The sequence below is a fragment of the Cinclus cinclus genome, chromosome 14, assembly GCF_963662255.1.
Source record: "Cinclus cinclus chromosome 14, bCinCin1.1, whole genome shotgun sequence".
In the NCBI taxonomy this organism is placed as follows: domain Eukaryota; kingdom Metazoa; phylum Chordata; class Aves; order Passeriformes; family Cinclidae; genus Cinclus; species Cinclus cinclus.
In genome coordinates this window covers 9,828,242-9,847,499 of record NC_085059.1, presented here as the reverse complement: position 1 = coordinate 9,847,499, position 19,258 = coordinate 9,828,242, and the positions used below count along the sequence as shown (strand labels likewise).

Genomic DNA, 19,258 nt, shown 5'->3' with positions numbered 1-19,258 from the left:
CTCCCCTAATGCCTTATTCGATTATTGTCACTGCTCTCCGACCGCGTACCGTCCCTTCAAGCCCTAATTCCCCCGCCGGCACAGTCAGACGAGGTTGACCGGCAGTGGCGAACCCGAGGGACTCGCACGTCCCCAGCCCGGGCAGGGCCAGCCCGAGACCGCGGGGCCGGGTCTGAGCCAGCCGGGCTCTGCCCGAGCCTCACCCGGCCGAGCCCCGGGGCCCAGGGGAAGGATGAGCACCGACACTGGCTCCAGCTGACGGGTGTGAGGGCACCTGGGTGTCCCCGCACACACCTGCGGCATGGCTCTGCTGCTCGCCTGGGCGTGTGTCGCCGTGAGGTGAGTGAGAGCCCCGAGGGCTCCCCGCAGCTCGGAGGAGCGGGCGAGGAGCTCTCCCCTCCCTGCGCTCCCCGGGCCGGGGCCTCGCCGGGCGCGATTTCGGCCGCAGGGCTGACGGGGACTGGCCTCTTCCCGCAGCGTGGGGACGGCGCTGGGGGACCAGAGCGACGGTGCTGACCTCTACTCGGAAAACATCACTCGGATCCTCGACAAGTTGTTGGACGGCTACGACAACAGGCTCCGGCCGGGATTTGGAGGTAGCGGGGAAGCCCCGTCCTTTCCGGGAGCCGGCGGGTGGGGAAGGGCGAGGGCTGCCCCGGGCAAGAGCAGCTCGTGTCGGACCCGTGGCAGGAGGGACGCGGTGGAACCCCAAAAGCAGCGGCAAAGCAGCGAAGTTGCCTGTGCCCCACAGCCCCCGGCTCTTGCGGGGCGTCTCCGCTGCCCTCGAACCGGGGGGCCCCGCAGCACGGGCCCCGCTCCTCTCCCAGCCCCTGTCCCCGCTCCTGTCCCCGCTCCTCTCCCAGCTCCTCTCCCAGCCCCTCTCCCAGCCCCTGTCCCCGCTCCTCTCCCAGCCCCTGTCCCCGCTCCTCTCCCCGCTCCTCTCCCCGCTCCTCTCCCAGCCCCTCTCCCAGCCCCTCTCCCCGCTCCTCTCCCCGCTCCTCTCCCAGCTCCTCTCCCAGCCCCTGTCCCCGCTCCTCTCCCAGCCCCTCTCCCAGCCCCTGTCCCCGCTCCTCTCCCCGCTCCTCTCCCAGCCCCTCTCCCAGCCCCTCTCCGTGTCCCGCAGGGGCCGTGACAGAAGTCAAGACGGACATCTACGTGACAAGCTTCGGGCCGGTGTCCGACGTGGAGATGGTAAGGGCCCCCACTCGCCTTCCCTGCTCTGTTTTCCCGGGATTCATTACGGTGGCATCTGAGTTGACCGTCATTAAAGCAGATTACGAGGCTTAATCTCTTAGACAATCTCTAGGGCCCAGCAGAGCAGTTTGGCCAGAGCTGCATACAGCTATTTCCCGACCGCGCCAGCCGGGGCTAGGCGCACACAGCCTCAGGTGAGAGCACGGCCACAGGTAAAAGAGGCGTCTTTAACCCTATGAAGAAGATGGTGAGCACCCGTGACCCAGCACAGCTTTGCAGAACGCTGCCTGGTAGGAGGCAACCGAATGAGCAGCCGCAGGGGAATGGTGCCTTTGCTGACACAGCTGCCCCTGGCCATGCTGTGTGCCCCCAAACTCAGGCAGCTGCAGACTTGGGTGAACTATGGCAACTACAGCAGTAGCCCCCAGGAACATGTTAAGATATGGAAGTGAAGATGTCATTGCTGTTCTCTTCCTGGAGATTGACTTGGGCTGCTATTTTTGCCCTTGTGCACTCATCTAACACCAGCTCACCTGAGCCTGCAGTCCAGTTTTCAGGCTGAGAACTGTGGGCTCCAAGGACTACCAAAGTTTTTCCACTGCTCTTCATCAGTCAGTCTAAGAGAAGGCATAATCTTGCATTCTTACAAAACTTGCCCCTAGCCAGGTTTAGCTTTGTTTCCTAAGGAACTTCTGTAGAGGGCTCTTCTCTGAAAACTTGTGCAAATATTACTAAGAATTCTTGAAGAGGAGTCCCATTGATTAACTGGACACCATAATCCTGTGATGTGACTCAGATCAGTCCTTACTTTGTGAATATCCAAAGCAAGCTGCAGAAGAGTCACCAAGTTTATCTTTTTGTTTCTGGCAATTAAACATTGATAGTTTAGTCTTGCACTTTGAAAATTAGACTGTATTTTCTTAGAACTCAGTCACTTTGAATTGAATTATTATCTATGAGAGTACAATGAGGGTTGTTTTTCTTTTTTTTCCTTACTCATGTCAAATTACCAGTTCACTGATTCATTTGTGACTATTCTTCAAATAATAAGAAAATAGGATATGTTTTCATGGATAACTTTTTTAGTAACTACTTAATGTAAGTTACTTATTTTAGTAACTACTTAATAGGATCAAGTGTGTAAGCAGTAAATGACGTGCCATTGAAATGTGTGTTAGGTTGTGTTAATGGAGTTACTGTCCCCACAGCCACTTGGGACTGCTGACCCCTACACAGAAGTCAACCCCTATTTATTTTCCATAGGAATACACAATGGATGTCTTCTTTCGTCAAACGTGGACTGATGAGAGGTTGAAATTTAGTGGGCCAACTGAAATTTTGAGACTAAACAATTTAATGGTCAGTAAAATTTGGACACCGGACACATTTTTTAGAAATGGAAAAAAATCAATTGCTCACAATATGACAACTCCTAACAAACTTTTCAGAATTATGCAGAATGGAACTATTCTTTACACAATGAGGTAAGAGTTTGTTCTTTTGCTTTTGGTTGACCTGCATTTTTGATTCTATCAGCATTTTCCTACATACCATAAGTTTTCATTGTCAACACCAATGTATTCTAGACTAACCATTAATGCTGATTGTCCTATGAGGCTGGTGAACTTCCCGATGGATGGACATGCTTGTCCACTGAAATTTGGAAGCTGTAAGTTTTTCTATATCTTTCATTTTGTTAAAGTAACGCATTTGGTCAGAAGATCCTAAGATATTACTTAGTGTCGTAGCTGAAATTTTAAGTTGTATTTTTATACTAAAATTTTACTTGTTTCTCTGAGACTCAGACCATTCATATGGACATGGATTTATTCACTGAAGGGTGACTGTTGAGGCATGTTTTATTGTTTATTATTTTTACACTTCTGGTAGTCAAAGTTGGTCCTTCAACAAATCTCAAAACCTCTGCTACATTTACTGTATTACTTATAATTTTGAAAATATGTAGTCTGTGGTAATCAATTTTGAAAATATGTAGTTGATCTGTGGTAATCAATGTGTATGCTTTATAGCAAATTAAGATGTGAAAGCTAGTTCCTCTCAGGTCCCATCTCAGCCATTCTCTCATTGTTGCTTTTTTTTCCATTTTGTCATTGATGAGGTTAGGAACTTACTGGAGTAGAATGCATGTTTCTGTGAGCATTTAAGCTACAAAAGGGATTATTCTACTTACCTTTTCAATTGCTTATAAAATATCTAATTAGTAATGGTAAATTTCTCCTTTGTTACTCAGATGCTTATCCAAAAAGTGAAATAATTTATACTTGGAAAAAAGGACCATTACACTCAGTAGAAGTACCACAGGAGTCTTCCAGTCTTCTGCAGTATGACCTCATAGGACAAACTGTATCTAGTGAAACAATTAAATCTAACACAGGTAAGATGGAGTAATGTGGAAACTACTGGTGTTGTGAAACATCTTGATAATATATTACAGGGCTTTTATTCATATAGAATGAAATTAATTCTCTTTTGCCATTTTAAAAAGTAAAACTTGGACAGACATTGTCTCTTAAAGGACAGTTTTTCAATACAGTCCCATCAAATACAGAATTTTTCATGAGATTTGTAAGAATTTGCACTGCATTTCCACCCCAGTAAAAACAATATATGAAATTAATATTATTCTGCTCTCTTTCCATAAGGTCACTTTGCTTTTTTTTTTTTAAGCAGCTTATTTTTATTATGCACTAGGAGGTCTGTGATTTCATCAGAACATAATATGTTGGGTTTAAGCCAATAATGTTCACACACATGTTGCCAAAATAATACTGACATACTTGTCTCTTACCAGGTGAATATGTAATCATGACAGTTTATTTCCACTTGCAAAGGAAGATGGGCTACTTCATGATACAGATATACACTCCTTGCATTATGACAGTCATTCTTTCTCAGGTGTCTTTCTGGATTAACAAGGAGTCTGTTCCAGCCAGGACAGTTTTTGGTATGCTGTATTAAGGTCTTTGAACAGCTCAGTATCACATCTATCATTCATTCATTCATTCATTCATTCATTCATTCATTCATTCATTCATTCATTCCTTTCATTACTTGTTTGTTTTAGGTGAATATTCACTCCAGCTGCTCTATTTCCATCTGCAAAGAAAAATAGGCTACTATCTCATTCAGACATACATTCCATGCATCATGACTGTAGTCTTGTCTCAAGTTGTGTTTTGGATCAACAAAGAATCTGTTCCGGCAAGAACTGTGGCTGGTATTTGTTTTTTTTCCTTTTGTCATTAATTTAATTCATTGTGTTGAATCCATTGTATCTGTTAGGTACTGTAATCCAGGGGGATTATGAAAGGCAGCTAGTAGGTTTCAGTCAGCAAAAGAAAATACTAAAGTGAAACCAAATTGTAATAAATTTACCTATGAGAGTCAAAATTCTTGACTCAGAATGTTTGATTAGCCAGACTTGTTTGTGATGATATTCAATATACTTTTGTATGCAGGAAGGGACAATTTCAAAGTAAATGTCAACCTCTTCATTTTTTTAAAGAGGATTTTTTTCCTATGGATTTATTGTCTTGTGAAACCAATATGAGTTAAAGCTTTAAAAGAAAAAAAATCACACTGCATGCAGTTATTATCTGATATAAGGTACCTTATCTAACACTCAATTTGAAGCGCTTTATTCTCCTTGGCTACAAAGGTATCTAAACAGCTAACAAGGGCTTTAGATGGATAAAGATCAGTGAGGTGAGTAATGTCCCTAGCACAGCTTGAAGTTATAATGAGAAAGATGTATACATACTGCATGGCAGAGCCTTTTTTTTGTCTTTCCAGTGGCTTGAATTAAGGCTCTCAAAGCTTTGAATTTCCTGGTTCATATATATATGAGGTTTATACTACAGATATGATGCTACCTGATGTGGCTTCATGTTGCCAAATGAAGCTTCATGTTGTAATGACACAAGTTACATCCTTTACATTTTGAGTAAAAAATACTTCCAACATAGTGAGCATGGAAGGTAACTGTGCATGCTTCAAGAGATGTGCAAGTAAGTCTACAGCCAGTGTGGTAGTAATTATATAAACACCCCAAGCCCTGGAATAACAGCTCTTAGTTACTGTCCTCTTACTGAAGAGTAAGATGGACTTGAGAAAACATTTAATGAAAAGAGCAAAATAAACACCTTTCTGTATTGTGGAAAATAGTGATAGTAGCATTTTAAAAGAATATTTCAATCCTTATTCCATTTGTATTTCTCTCAGGGCACAGGCTGAATTTGTAGTCCTGACTTGTTTAAAATCTTGTTTAAATGGATTCTGAATACCTTAATCTAAGGAAAAGAGGGAAAATTTCTTATGACAAAACAAGACTTCCAGTCTTTTTCAGTGAAAAAGAAAAAATTTAAAATGGAGTAGGTTTAAAATGCATCATATTGTAAATGATTGAATTACAGATTTTCACTTTTACTTTTAAGTCCCAAAACTGAATTTGAGAGAAGAGTTATTAATAGTAGAAGAATAACGATATGCCTAAACCAGTGTCTCAGCATGAAATAATTAAAGGACTTTGTTTACCTCCAAAATGGATGCCAGTTATCAGATTTCAGTGTTTGCATTATGTAACATATTCTTCAAAATTTTCCAAGAGGTGTTCAAAGTGTAAAGACAAGGGTAAACAATCAGCAATTGCACAGTTTACCCACTGTAATTTGGTATTCAGCTTGATGAAGTATCTTTCCACAGTGTAGAGCATTTCATCAGTATTCACTCCATGTTGAGAGAATTCCTATCTATATCTGTAATAGAATAGGAGACCTTTTCCTAAGTTGAATTCCTGCTGCAGTAAGATTTTATTCAGACACAGAATATATCAATTACATTACTAACTAGCACATGGACAGATTCTAATCTAATCACACATCATTTCAAAAAGTTCATTCCGGACCTTTGAAATTGAAATAGATCTCAGCATAGTTGTATTCATATTATAAAATGAGTCTGGCAGATTTGTGAGAAGTAGGGATCCTACATATTTGTATAACATCTCCAATTTGTATTTAATTTAAAAGTGTTAAGTAATGACATTGGGACATAGTTAACCTTAGACAGCTGGCAAGCCACATCATATGAAAGAATTGCAGAGAAAATCTGAAAGTAATGTCACCCTGTCGGGATGCTGCAATATGCTATGACACTGCACCCTTTCCTCTGAGCATCACTCACAGCATATTGCTTCATCAATTCAACATGATCGTTACAATATGACATTATAACATCTTTTTTCACCACCTACCTTTGTCCAACTGTAGAAAATGGGAGAGGAGGATATTCTCCATCTTATTGTCTTTAAATACCCACAGCTTTTACATTCTAGCAGGCATAATTATAAGTAAATATGAGTCACAGAGGCTTGTATGTAAATGATTGAGTTTGTTCTTGCATTTTTGCTTGTATTAGGCAGCAGTAGGAAGCAAGTATATTTCCTACATTATTAATGCTGTACACTCCAACATAGAATAAATTTATTAATTCATGTGAAGAACACCATGGGGCCCATGATCTACATTACCATATTTGCTCTGTGAAAATTGATAAGCAGCTCTAGAGAAGTAGCTTTTCTGTCCTTCCCTATCTGTAACTACAGGCGCTTTCAAATCAAGATACTCTTAGTGAATCTTAAAAACTGTATCCAGTGATTAAAGACAACAACTCAGGGTACCAAAGTGTTATTACTTGAAATGTTTGGATCAGGATCTGACTGTTTTTAATGTAGAATTTGACTGATTTAGCGAGCGTTCTGTAAGCCATGGTCTGTCTTGTACAGCAATAGGAGAAAGAGAGGATCACTGTTGGGGAATGACAATATGTGAATCCAGGTTTCTGCCAAACATCCCACTTACTAACCCCCCAAGGAAAATCTCCTTCATATTTTGAGCCTGGATTTTGTTATAGCCATGTTTATCACAATTCTAAGAATCTGCAGCACGTAGAATGTTATCTTACCTTTCAGTGTGCTCAATGCATTAAGGAAGTTTTTCCAGACCTTTTAGATGCCAAATGCAGTATAAATGAGTAATTTAAGGATACAAAATGCTTAGGAGTCTGGTTGATTAGGTGGGATGTAGGATGACAGCTAAAATCTAAAAGGGTGTTGTGCTTTGTTTTTTTCATATATATGAATTTAAGAGTAGCAGGGCTGAAGCAAAGTTCTAATGGCCCCCATTTCTTTTCTCTTGTTTTCAAGGAATCACTACAGTTCTCACAATGACCACTTTAAGCATCAGTGCCCGCCATTCTCTTCCCAAGGTGTCCTATGCCACTGCCATGGATTGGTTCATAGCCGTGTGCTTTGCCTTTGTCTTCTCTGCACTTATTGAGTTTGCAGCTGTCAACTACTTCACCAATCTGCAGACTCAGAGAGCGATGAGGAAGGCAGCCAGGGCAGCAGCACTGGCAGCAGCACTATCAGCAGCAACTGTACCGGCAGAGGACGAGATTGTCTCGGTAATTGCTTGCTTTTCTGATAATAAGCATCATATAGGAACAGGCAGCTGAAGTAGTGAATGCAAAACAATATTAAAATATGATCTTAACCTGAAACAGATTATGTAACCAGATTATGTCTATTTATCAAAGGCATTGTTCTGATTCCAGAAAATGAAAATACTTCATTTATTTGTACTGTTTATTTAAATTTGCAATATGATTTTCTGGAGAGATGTTTATTTGACAAGATATTTAAGGAAAGCTATTAGACTGTTATCCATGATTCTTTTCTTGAGTTATGCTGTAGGCAGTATTGTCAGGCAGCTGTGGCTCCCAGTAAGTCTGCAGAGTCTGTGGGACAGTGTACAATAGAATGAACATGTGCATTAGCCAGATGATTTTGGGATCACTGTAGTACAAGGGTACACACCATAAGTGAGTCATCTGGAAGATGGGTAAATAGCCTTTACATAAACTTGGCATCTGTTACCTTTATGAAATCTGTGTTGGTGGGAAAAAAAACATGAATGAATGATACATTTTAGTACATGTGAAAGACAGGAAGTCTTTCTAATATCAAAAAACCTGTGTCAGAATTGCTTGCAAATTTTACTCTGTAAATCTCATGCTAAATCATGAATATTTATCACTGTGGCCTTCCTGTTTCAAAATCAGCTTCACAAAGTTAAAAGACACAAATTTCTTATCAAGCTCTTCAGCCACAAACAAGCAAAGAGCGAACTGAAGACACTCCTTCCTGTTTTGTAAATATTAACTTGTTAGGTTTTTCAAGTAAAAACCAGCAAAAAAAAATAAAATAGCATCTTGGAATAAAATACGCATATAGGAAGCACCTTGCAACAATCTGCTCAAGAAAATTACTTACATCTAGCTGACACTATACAGACCTAGAAGAGTAGTAAATCCTGTAACATTTAGGGTCCCAAAGTAAACTTGGTCTCTAAAATAGCCCACAATGTCCACAAATTTTTGCAGACCTGATCTTGCTCAAAGCAAACAGTCATTTTCAAGCCCTGTACATCCACCACTTTTTTCTCCCAGGATCAGTTCTCTGTAAGAATTGCAGTAATAGAAAGAGCAAACTCAGTGAGATTATAAAAATGAAGGGAACTTATAACTGAAGGCGAGATGATGTCGCAAAAAGGCTTCTAGAAGAATTAGATATTGCATTTAAAAGGTTGCCTTCCAGAAGGGCATTCTGGGAAAAAGGAGTGATTACAGGACAGCAGATTTTAAGAAGCTTTTATTTTTTCATTCCTTTTTCTTTTTTTTAATTTTGGTAGAGATAAGAGGGAAGGAACTTTCGTATGTTGTCACATTGATAGACATACTGCAGTCAGTGGTAAAATTTCATATGAGACAGATCTGAGCATCGAATTTGAATGCAAACAGTGTATTTAACACAGCCTGATTGAATGAATATATGACAGTTTCCTCAGGACTGTCATTCTCACTGGGCCTTTTGCTTCTATAGCTACATTAATGGTCCAAGGGCAGTAATTTTTAAGGCATACAGCCTTAATAATACTCAGTTTATTTCTTAATGTAGATTTAGGAAGTCCTTTCTGAGGTCCCAAATTACTTTTTATTTCTCTGTGTTCCCCAGTTATTCCAATTGCTTGCCTCTAAATCCTTTCAGTTATTTTCCTTCTTTTTTTTTCTTTTTTTTTTAAATTTCTACAGTGCCCAATACTTATTCATTACCTCATTGATAATTTATCTTACTCTCCTGCTTTTCTTCTTGTCTTTTCTCCTCATTTTCTCTGTCTCTCTTCTAAAAATATTGTTTTCAAGTCACTAGAAATAAAAGCTAAAGAGAATCCATATCTTATACATTATTTTTAATGTAGATGTCTACTTTATTTGATTATAAAAACATATTTTTCTTCTCTCATACCCTGTACTTTGGTGCTTTTTCTTTTCTAATCAATGATTTTATTTTCTTTTTAACTTCTTTCTTCTCTTTTAGATAGCAAAGTAAAATTTTCCATCTATTTTGTGACTGTAGTATTTTTATGTGTGATTTTTCAATGTAGAGTTGTTAGAATTTTAGGTGTAGGAGGAAGAGTAGCAAACTGTGTCAAAAATGCTGTCTTTTGCATTTTTAGATGTCAGCTGATATTTTTACATGAGGATTTAAAGGTTTACTTAGCTTCAGAGAGTCCATTTCTGAAACAAAAACTCAAATGTACTTCAGAATTTTTTTGGCTATGCAACTGCCAGTGAAACTCTGCTACCAACAGCAACATTAATAATAACACACAGACTGTATGTTTTTAATGATCTGTTATTTTAACTGATCTGAAGAGGGGGTAAAGGAAATCATGGTAGGAATAACCTTAGGATGTCAGAACTAGTACTTTTTGTTTGACAGGTAGACCCACTACTGCATAAGAAAAGCCTGGGGAGTTTCATATAAATGGGTTTGGTATAAATGAAAATAGAAAAGAGTCTCAAAATAGCCACTTAGAAACTTTTCCTGCTTGAATGAGGGCCTAAAATGAAGATAAGCCCATCTACAGAATATATTTTTTTAAAATCCTGATTAAATGTTTCTTGAAAAACAAACAAAAACGTAAAGTATTATCAAGCAGCCTTCTTTCCATTTCATTCTAGTCAATTTTATTTAAAATTCTGCTTTATTAAACGAAAGTCTCTCACACAGGTTTTTATAACGTAGCCAAAATACCTTTACACTCAGAAAATAAATATGTCAGAATACCAAATTCTGCTCTATTGTAGAATGAAAGTAGGAGAAAATGCTGCAGCCACTGAGCTGTGGTGGGTTCAGTAAGAGAGATGAGGCTGTGCCTGTGTGCTCGGTGGAGAGCTGAGAGGCCAGCAGGCCTGGGCTGGCTCCAGGAAAGCCTCTTTATTTACCTCAGTTAACTGAGAGCAGAATTTGGCTTGCTCTCTTCATCAGCTGCAGGCAATCCCTGTGTGAAATACAAAACTATGGGTGTTCCACTGCAGAACACGACGGCAACAAGCTGAGTATTCATCTGGACTCTGACACAAACCTGTTCTTACTCATATGGTGGCCAAGCTGGTTTTAGCATGTCAAAACCAAACATCTTACACATACACATACAAAGCCATGATGGCATTTAGCTTTTAAATCGATTTCAAATGTATATTTTCTGTATCAATTGCATTGTTTCTTCTTGATGGCTTCCTTTTCCCAGGGAGATCCCAGTCCTGGAACTTGCAGGGGAAGGGAATTGGTGATGCTGTGTGGAGCACACCATTTGCAGTAATGCTTTTTGGGATGGTTGGGGGTAACCCCACGGATCAAAAGACTTCCTTTCCATGTGAGAGGCTACATGGAAAAGACAAAAGATTACCACCCTGTAACAGCTTGATTACAGTTATGTTCTAAAAGACCTCATGTTTTAACAGAAATCAGCAGTGAAATACCTCTGGGAGAGCTTCCTTCTCCCTCCAGCCTTGTGTTTCAAAACAACATGGCTTGGGCAGGAAAGGGTTCTTATTCTCTTTAACAAACCTCACCAACTGCAGAGCAGCCATATGTCACTGGTATAGAGAATTTAGCTTCCTGTAATTATGTCAGAATATATTAAGTATGTTTAATGAGTGTCCTGATGTAACAGTATACTCCAATCTGAATCATCAGCCACCCTTTAGATATCATCCTAGAAACAGATATATGCTTTAAGGTCTTGACTGAGAACACTGAGGCCTAATCCCAGTACTTCTTTTGCAGGAGGGTAGTGAGAACAAAATAAAGTAAATTTAATTACAGGAAAAGCATATGGACAGACACTGATAGATTTAAGAGCCAAATGTGGCTTTGAAAATTTAAATCTGTTTAATGTAAAAACATATATTGACAGCAGAGAAGCTCTATGCCAATTATATGTTTTTTTCTGGCATGCTACAAATAAACTTCTTTTAGGAAGAAACTCTACCACAGCACATTCCTGCTGAAAAGAGAATGACCAAGGTTCCAGTCTCTGGTGTCTCCTTACTGCATATCTGGTTTATATGACAGCAATTTTAATTAAATGGGCGTTGGCTATTTTGAAGGTATGCTTCCTGCCTACATAGATAGATTTTTCCATGCAAATTAAAATAGCTTTGAAGTAATAAGGTAACAGCCTCTCCCTTTATTCACCTTCACCTAATGTTTAGGCTATGTTCTGAGAGAAATGAATTTCAGTTCCTAGAGGTTAAGAGAGAATTTGAACATGGTTTTGCTATGCTCCAAGTGAATGATTTAACCTAAGTGACTTAACCCCTTTTTTACTAGGGTAGAAAATGATGAAAACAAGTCTGCATGTTTTTCCTCAGTATTTCTAGCAAAAGTAAATTAAAATTCCTAAAGAGATGCCTAAAGCTAGGGTTATTTGTGACTTCTAAGCTATATTCAGTTTTTGATTATGCAGGACACTGTTTATATCTATAAACAGTACACATTATTTGCAATTTTGACATTTTAAAAATCAGATCCCACTGATAAGACAGTCAAAGAAGTGTCCAAATTAGGGTTTATAATGAATCTCTGCCACAAGATGGATACTGAAACTACACAGGACTGTATTGAATGAGGTTCCTTAGGTCATGGCCAAAAGATGATGTTGCATACTGTAATGGACTTTCCTGCTGGAAGATGCTGCATATGGATTGTTCAATAGCTAAGGAGAGTTTTTACAGATCACACTGGTGGATGTAGGGGCTAAAGCATGTTTAACTCCCCCTTTGGGAGATAAGTCAGTAGGTGTGCTGTTATGTCTGTAATGGTTGGTTACTCAAATTGTATCAAACTGTATCTAATTATTACTCAAACTGTATCTCCTAATGCCAGAGGCAAAAAATGTTATATATTTAATTAGGCATTCTGCCTTTTACACACACTTAGTTCTGGTTCTAGGTTGGTTTGTGAGTGTGTTTTGATATAAGGAGGGTTCAGTGCCTTTAATCAAATAAATTGCGAAGAAAAGAAGAAACAACACCTTATTTTTGTGTAAACTTTTAGAGTTTATTCTCATGAACCTCTTATTACTGCATTGCTAGCAGGAAAGAAGAGATGTAAGTAAAAGAGAGAGAAGGAAGAACATACAGATATTAATTTGTTTAAAGTTAGCCAATATCTGGGTTGCATGTATAGGAGACTCATGTTACTGTTAAATTATAAACTGAACTGATAGTGAGAATATGCATTTGCAGTACAAAGCAGCAGAGAATTCTACAAATGTGAATTACAGAAATCTCTTGAGAGAAAGAAACATAAGAACAAAGTGCCTTCATGCACAGTTAGCAGGCACCAAAAGAATCAGAAAGAGCAGACAAAGAATTCTGTTTAATCCAAGGTTATGTATGATGGATTTTTTTAGATCTGGAATGCAAGAAATTTGATGAAAGCCTCCTGAGATATTCTGAGTATAAGCAAATTCTAGTGATATTGAGGGGAGCTGTGAGAGAGAGAGCTTTATAGACAGGATGAGGGTGCTTTGTGAGCTTTCCAGGGGAAGAGATAGCTCGGCTCCAAAAGCTTAGTAAAAAGGCAGACTCTAATTTACAGGCCATCTACATACCAGTGTTTGTTCTAGTCCAGTGTAATGGTGTCTCACATTAAACAAGGAACTGGCAATCTGTTCTGTGTCACTGCCTACTCACAGAGTTGCAAATTTAATTGCCTGATGGGACTAACATTCCACATGAGTGCAAGAGTACTCTTCTGAATCAAGGTTTGGTAACTTAAGAAAATCCATTACTTCTTTATGACACAGTGTGCTGTGCCTCAGGCTTCTTGCTCTTGCTACTTGTAAAACAGTCCTTACTTGAGTGACTGGCCCTGTGAGCTATGCAAAATAGGCTATTCATTTCCATTTTCTCTCTGTGTTTTGTTAACATTCATGATGCTACTGTATGTAATCTTTGTCAAAAGGAGAAGTTAAATCTAGATATAGTAGATAAATTACTGTAGCTGCTGTTCAGAACAACTGTAATAAGAAATTATATGGTCTCCTCACTGCCTCCTCTTCTTGGTTTAGCAGGGAATTCCAATGAAAAATATGAGTTGTGGTTCTGGGGCAGCAGTCCGGTCTACAAACAACTCCCATACTGAGAAACATCCTCATTACACATCTGAAATATATTTGGACTTAGAATTCCACATCCTGAGTAGGGATTTAGAAGAAAATAGACTTGACCCTGAGTTCACTACTATGGGGACACAAGACTATTAAAGACAGTGTAAAGAACTACTCAGGGTTTTTCTTGAGATGAAGTCACATTGAGATAATCCTCCTACTTTAGCAATCCTCCTTATATGGGAATGAGATATAATAAATATAAATAAAATAATGACCAGGATTGCACTTTTCCAAGTGCCTATTCAAATGATCACAAAGATTTTACTACCTCCACATTCCAAATATTTTCAGTACTAAACATCATCCAAAGACCATATGCTACATCTGTTCTACTTACTATTAACTCCATCACCTCAGCACTGTAATTCCTGATTCATGCTTAAATAATCCAGAGTAGAATTTGACCGACTTTGTACCAGAATATTGTAGATAAAAAGGGCTAAGATTCACCTTAACACTTGTATTTTTAGGAACCACATATTCTCCACAAAAGGTGAAGTTATTCCACAGTAAATTGAAAAGCAAGATACCTTGCAACATGTAAAGTTCTGTTCAAAGTAGGGCATGCAGGCAAAATGGAATAGAACTTGAGTGAAAGCAGGAAGGCAGGCTCAGTCAGCCAATCTGTTTATATAGTGGGATTATTATTATGATTAGTGCAAGTGGACATGGATAACCCTCTTTCTGTTTCTGTGACACATTTGTAGATCATCCTCCATTTAAATCTGCCTGTTGTTTGCTGTGTTACTGGAAAATAAAAAAAACTAAACATCTGTGTTCCAGATAGGCAAATAGCAGGAATGCTGTTTAGTACCCATTCAGAACATGACAACAGTCATATAATATATAGAGGGCAAATTGGAAGTGGTGATTGGTTGTAGAGGAAGAAAAAGGGCAGTAGGTAAGAGGAATACATACAGAAAAAATACCTTTATCCTTTTGAAGTAAGATAATGTTCTCATCACCTTTTATTTAGACTAAAATCAGCTGTGAGAAATCCATCTCTCCCTAATTTTAGTTGAATACCAGTCCATTCATTCATGAGCAGAACTTGGCATCCTGGTGTAGAAATGTCACTTCTTCCCATTCTCTGACAGCAACAATGACTTCTGGAAGGATAATTCCTGTTACAACTATTTTAAGTCACCCAGGAGACACCAGCTGTGCTGCTAGGTTAGTCTGTTATCCAGAATTGTGGCCCAAGTACAGGAGTGGGCAATGTATTTCAGAAAATGCTTCCTTTCCTTTTAGTGACTCAGTCATTTGTCTGATTGACTAAAATCTGTTCCCATGCTTAGAACTCCTGCAAGATAAATCCCAACAATGATGACAGCAGGCTACATTTAAGTGAATGGTTGTCATTAAATCACTCCCAATGAATGCTGTTAGAAATTGCCTATCCAATAGAATTTTTCTACCTTAAAATCATTCCAATGTTTGTCTTCCATTTTACTATAGATGTATATGCTGTTATATTGGCAGTTATTTATATTGTCCAAGACTTCCCTCATCTGCTTCAGTCATTTGGTCATCTTGTTCTGCTGACAGAAAAAGCTTTGCATTCAAATCCAAGAACATCTGTGTAAGGTTGTGTGGTTTTGTGTACAAGATTTTTCATCAATAATCTGGGAAATGAGTTTTACGGACAAAGTTTTAGGCTTAAGCTTCATATTAACAGAACACTACAGTACTTCATCTTGAAGCAAACAACAAACAAACGTAATCACTCTCAGCATCCTTCTGTATTTTCTCAGCATCAGATAAATCTTACAGCTGCTGCCATGCATCCACTAATGGCCATCCTGGGATATGGCAGTAGCAGCAATGTTTGAATATTTCCTTGTCTTTGACACTACTATGCAAGTGGGTAATTGATATCCATTAGAGCAGCCTTAGACCCTGTGGTAGATCCTATTCCTAAGTCATTTCTGGAAGGAAGAATTCTATCACTTCTACTCTTGTGAAAGTAAAATAATGGCAACATGGCCCCAAAGAGAACAGGTGTACAGAATGAATATACATGTTAGCCTAGTAACCAAGAGGTAAGCTCTACATGTCCCTGAGTTCTGGCTGAATTTTCGTAAGGGTTTTAATACAGCTTTCTGAAGAGTAATTGGACCTGGTTGTGAATACTGCACAAAATACGGGAGTAATTTGGTCTCATTTCACCTTAAATGAAAGTAAAGTCCCATTACAGTTAAGTGTATTTGTCTTCAGTTGTATGCATGGAATTGCTGTGGGAATAATGAAATATTAATTTTAAAATTTAAAAAGTTTAAAAATGAAATTTTATCCTAGAAGAAACAAGAGGACATTTTAGCATTCATGTCTTCAGCAGCTGTAAAGTTAGTCCATTGCTTTTCTTGTGCCACAGTTTTCTAGTTCTTGCATGACTGTTTGACTCCATTCAGTGTTTACCAAACTCATCAATGGGTTCAGCCAGGGAAGACTGCACCTGAGCCAGCCCATATTGCTGTTTTGATCCATATCTACACAAACTTCAGTCATACCAATCTACTGAAATACACCATTACCTTCTTTTTCTTTTAGCTCTATCTTTTCTTTTTCTCTCTTGGAGCTTCCGCTTGCCACAGCGTTAAAAATATGAAAAGCACATATTCTTTTATGGGTTTACAACAGAGCTTTAGGCCATAAACATATATCCTTCTGTATAGATGCATTATTTTTTTGATTTTCAGTGATCGCACTATAGCAGAGAAACAATAAAATCAGAAAGTTAAGTTAAAAGGTGGAAAGAAGTCTAAAGATCACAAAACCTAAGACTCTGTATCCAAATACCACTTTTTCCTCTTTTTCCTTTCACAGCATTCTGACTCCAACTCTAACCTGAAGAAGCGAGTAAACTCTGTAACATCTCAGACAGAGCAGTCTCCTGAGCCCAGCATAATATCAAATACTGCAGCCCAGTGTCAACCACTGTCTGTTCCACCACCAGCCCCACCACAACCACCAGCTATTGGAGGTGCAAGTAAAATAGACCAGTATTCCAGGATCCTCTTTCCAGTGGCATTTGCAGGATTCAACCTGGTGTACTGGGTTGTTTATCTTTCGAAAGACACTATGGAAGTGAGTAGTAAATTTTCTGAATGTTCTTCTATAATATGTAATATGTTTACTTGGGCAGCAATTTCAGTTGTTCATTTACTGTTGCAACTCAGTTCATCATTCCTTTCTGAGTAATACTAGAAGGTTTTCTCAAAAAAAAAAGAAAAAAAAAACAGCTGTAGCACTCAGCACAATGCAGAAAGGCTGTTTGAGAAAGGGAGATGTAAACACCTCTCTCTAACCCATACTGCATTGAGCAGAAAATTCTCTGTAAGACAGCACATGATGCCATTCTCAGCAAACAAACTGATCTTAAATCTTCTGTTTCTTAACCTGTGTAAGGAATGGTAGAAGTACCTGTTGAAGCTATGAAGTGAAAGAGATAAGAACTTTAATATCCTAAGGTTTTCTCAGTGAGCTAATACCATAAGTCTCCTCAAAATGTTTGTTACATAGTATAAAGGATTAAGAAATGCAGTAGAATGTTTGTGAATCAAGAGTCCTTAGTTTTGTACATTTCAATAAATTTTTCCTGTTTCTTTCATATAGCTGTATGGTCTTATGCAGATAAGGCTGAAAAATCTTTGCTTAAGTTTGTTTGAATCAAGCAGAGAGTGATTACAACTTTAGGTATCCATGAGGTCCAGAAAAGATGTGTGCCCTGGAAACTGAGCATGTCTGGAATAATCAGTTAGTAATCAGTCATTAAACTTTAAGTCTTTAATGCTTTAAATCTCCATTTCCACTCCTTTTTTGCCTAAAGTTAATGGTATCCTATTTCCTTGGGGAAAAAATACATTAATTTGCCTCACTGCTATAGAGTTTTGGATCTCACTGTACATTGCAGTCAATATGATTGGTACATTTAGTTTATTTAGGACAGTTAGAGAGATAATAATATTATTTAGATAACACTAAATGCACAAAGTCCCTCCATCAGTAAAAACAGAGGCTGGAAATCTGGTATGAGTGGGGATCAGGCTGTACCTTTATTTCCTAGATTAAAGGTAAAGCAGGCTGAGGGAAATCTTGTGGGCAGCCAAGAGATCTTGCAGTTCAGAGGAAACAAGAGAGTGCTGATCAGCTGATTGCTGGCCCCTTATCTCTGCTAGAAGGCTGCTGCTCTACCAGACTCTAATTTTTGCTACCAGTGTGATCTAGAAAATGCTTTCTCTCAAAGATGGAATGTGCTGCCAAGCAGCTTCTATGGAACTGGGAGGGCAGGAAGGTAGGAGACACTGTCTCTTACGAATGTTCCTGCAGATGTCTCTCAAGAGGTCACAGCTGCCAACTCCTGGCCACTCCAATCCTGCCCAGTGGTAAATTTAGCATTTGTGCCACGGTTACTGATCCTGCTATTAAAACATTGACTATGTGTGCAAATTACTTGGTCAGAGAATGGAGATATTCAAAAAGCTCATGTCTGATCATGACAACTTCTGTTTAGAGGCCAGCTCCTCAGCTTGCATAGCTTGCCAAGACTCCAGTGATTTCATTAACCCATGCACATTTTGGATCTACAAATGTTTGGAACCTACTTGCCATTTCCTTTGGTAGTGATGAAATATTTACGCTAAATCTTGTATATTAATAATATTAGAACGAGGCCTTTCAAATACTTCCAAAATGTAGGACTAAGTGCTGACTGTAAATAATTTTAAAGGGCTACTGTGCAAGCTCTCAAATATGCTCAGAAGCTCAAAAATTAGGTTCTGTAGTAGCATTACAGAATGACAGAAGTCCAGCAGCAAGACTTAGAAAACTGTATTGACAGGTGGGGTGTTTTGAATTATGAAGAATATAAACAATTTTGTAAATTTTGACCAAGCTCTTCTTCCTAAATTACATTTCCCCATTTGTGTACTCAGTTATAACTAAGAATTGTGATATGCACTTCTAGGTGTCTAATTCAAATGTTGCATCACCAGTTGTTACTTTAAACAACCAGGATTCTTTTTGCTTTAAAAATATATTAAAAATATATAAACTTTTCATTTCAAAGAGAGGAGATACAAAAGTTAGGTGAACAAAGCATGCTTCATGGGCAGTTAAACATTATCTTTGGCTCCCCCAGGCCCAATAGATTTAATGTTGTTACAGTATTAACTGCATTTTATGCAGTATTCCAGGTATAATAGATTTTGTAAGTTACTTTTTTGAGTTCATGGGACTTCTGTTTAAAAAACAGAAAGAGGAAAAAATCTAATTAATTAATTGAAATAAACAAATTTCCAATGCACTAGTTCTTGTTGTGCAGATTTCTAGGATTTTTATTAGTGCACTTTGGAGTGGAGAACATCATTCACTAATTGATGTGCTTAAACGAAACTGCTACCTACTGTCTTTGGAGGTGTACAGAGAATAAATCAGGCATTTCATGAATCTGTTTGTAAAAG

At 38.7% G+C, this 19,258-nt stretch overlaps 1 protein-coding gene across 1 annotated transcript; it reads left to right on the top strand.

Annotated features, from left to right (window-relative positions):
* The first annotated feature begins 1,173 nt into the window (after nt 1–1,173).
* GABRA6 (gamma-aminobutyric acid type A receptor subunit alpha6) lies at nt 1,174–17,217 on the top strand. The gene is made up of 7 exons (XM_062502312.1): nt 1,174–1,191; nt 2,458–2,678; nt 2,781–2,863; nt 3,446–3,589; nt 4,007–4,159; nt 7,418–7,677; nt 16,623–17,217. Exons 1-7 carry the CDS (start codon nt 1,189–1,191, stop codon nt 16,995–16,997), a joined length of 1,239 nt encoding a protein of 412 aa, XP_062358296.1. The 5' UTR covers nt 1,174–1,188; the 3' UTR covers nt 16,998–17,217.
* Nucleotides 17,218–19,258: the final 2,041 nt, after the last annotated feature.

Coding starts and splice junctions, on each gene's coding strand:
- GABRA6 (XM_062502312.1), top strand. Junction 2,864..3,445: donor TCCACTGAAATTTGGAAGCT/GTAAGTTTTTCT, acceptor TTTGTTACTCAG/ATGCTTATCCAAAAAGTGAA. Junction 7,678..16,622: donor CAGAGGACGAGATTGTCTCG/GTAATTGCTTGC, acceptor TTCCTTTCACAG/CATTCTGACTCCAACTCTAA.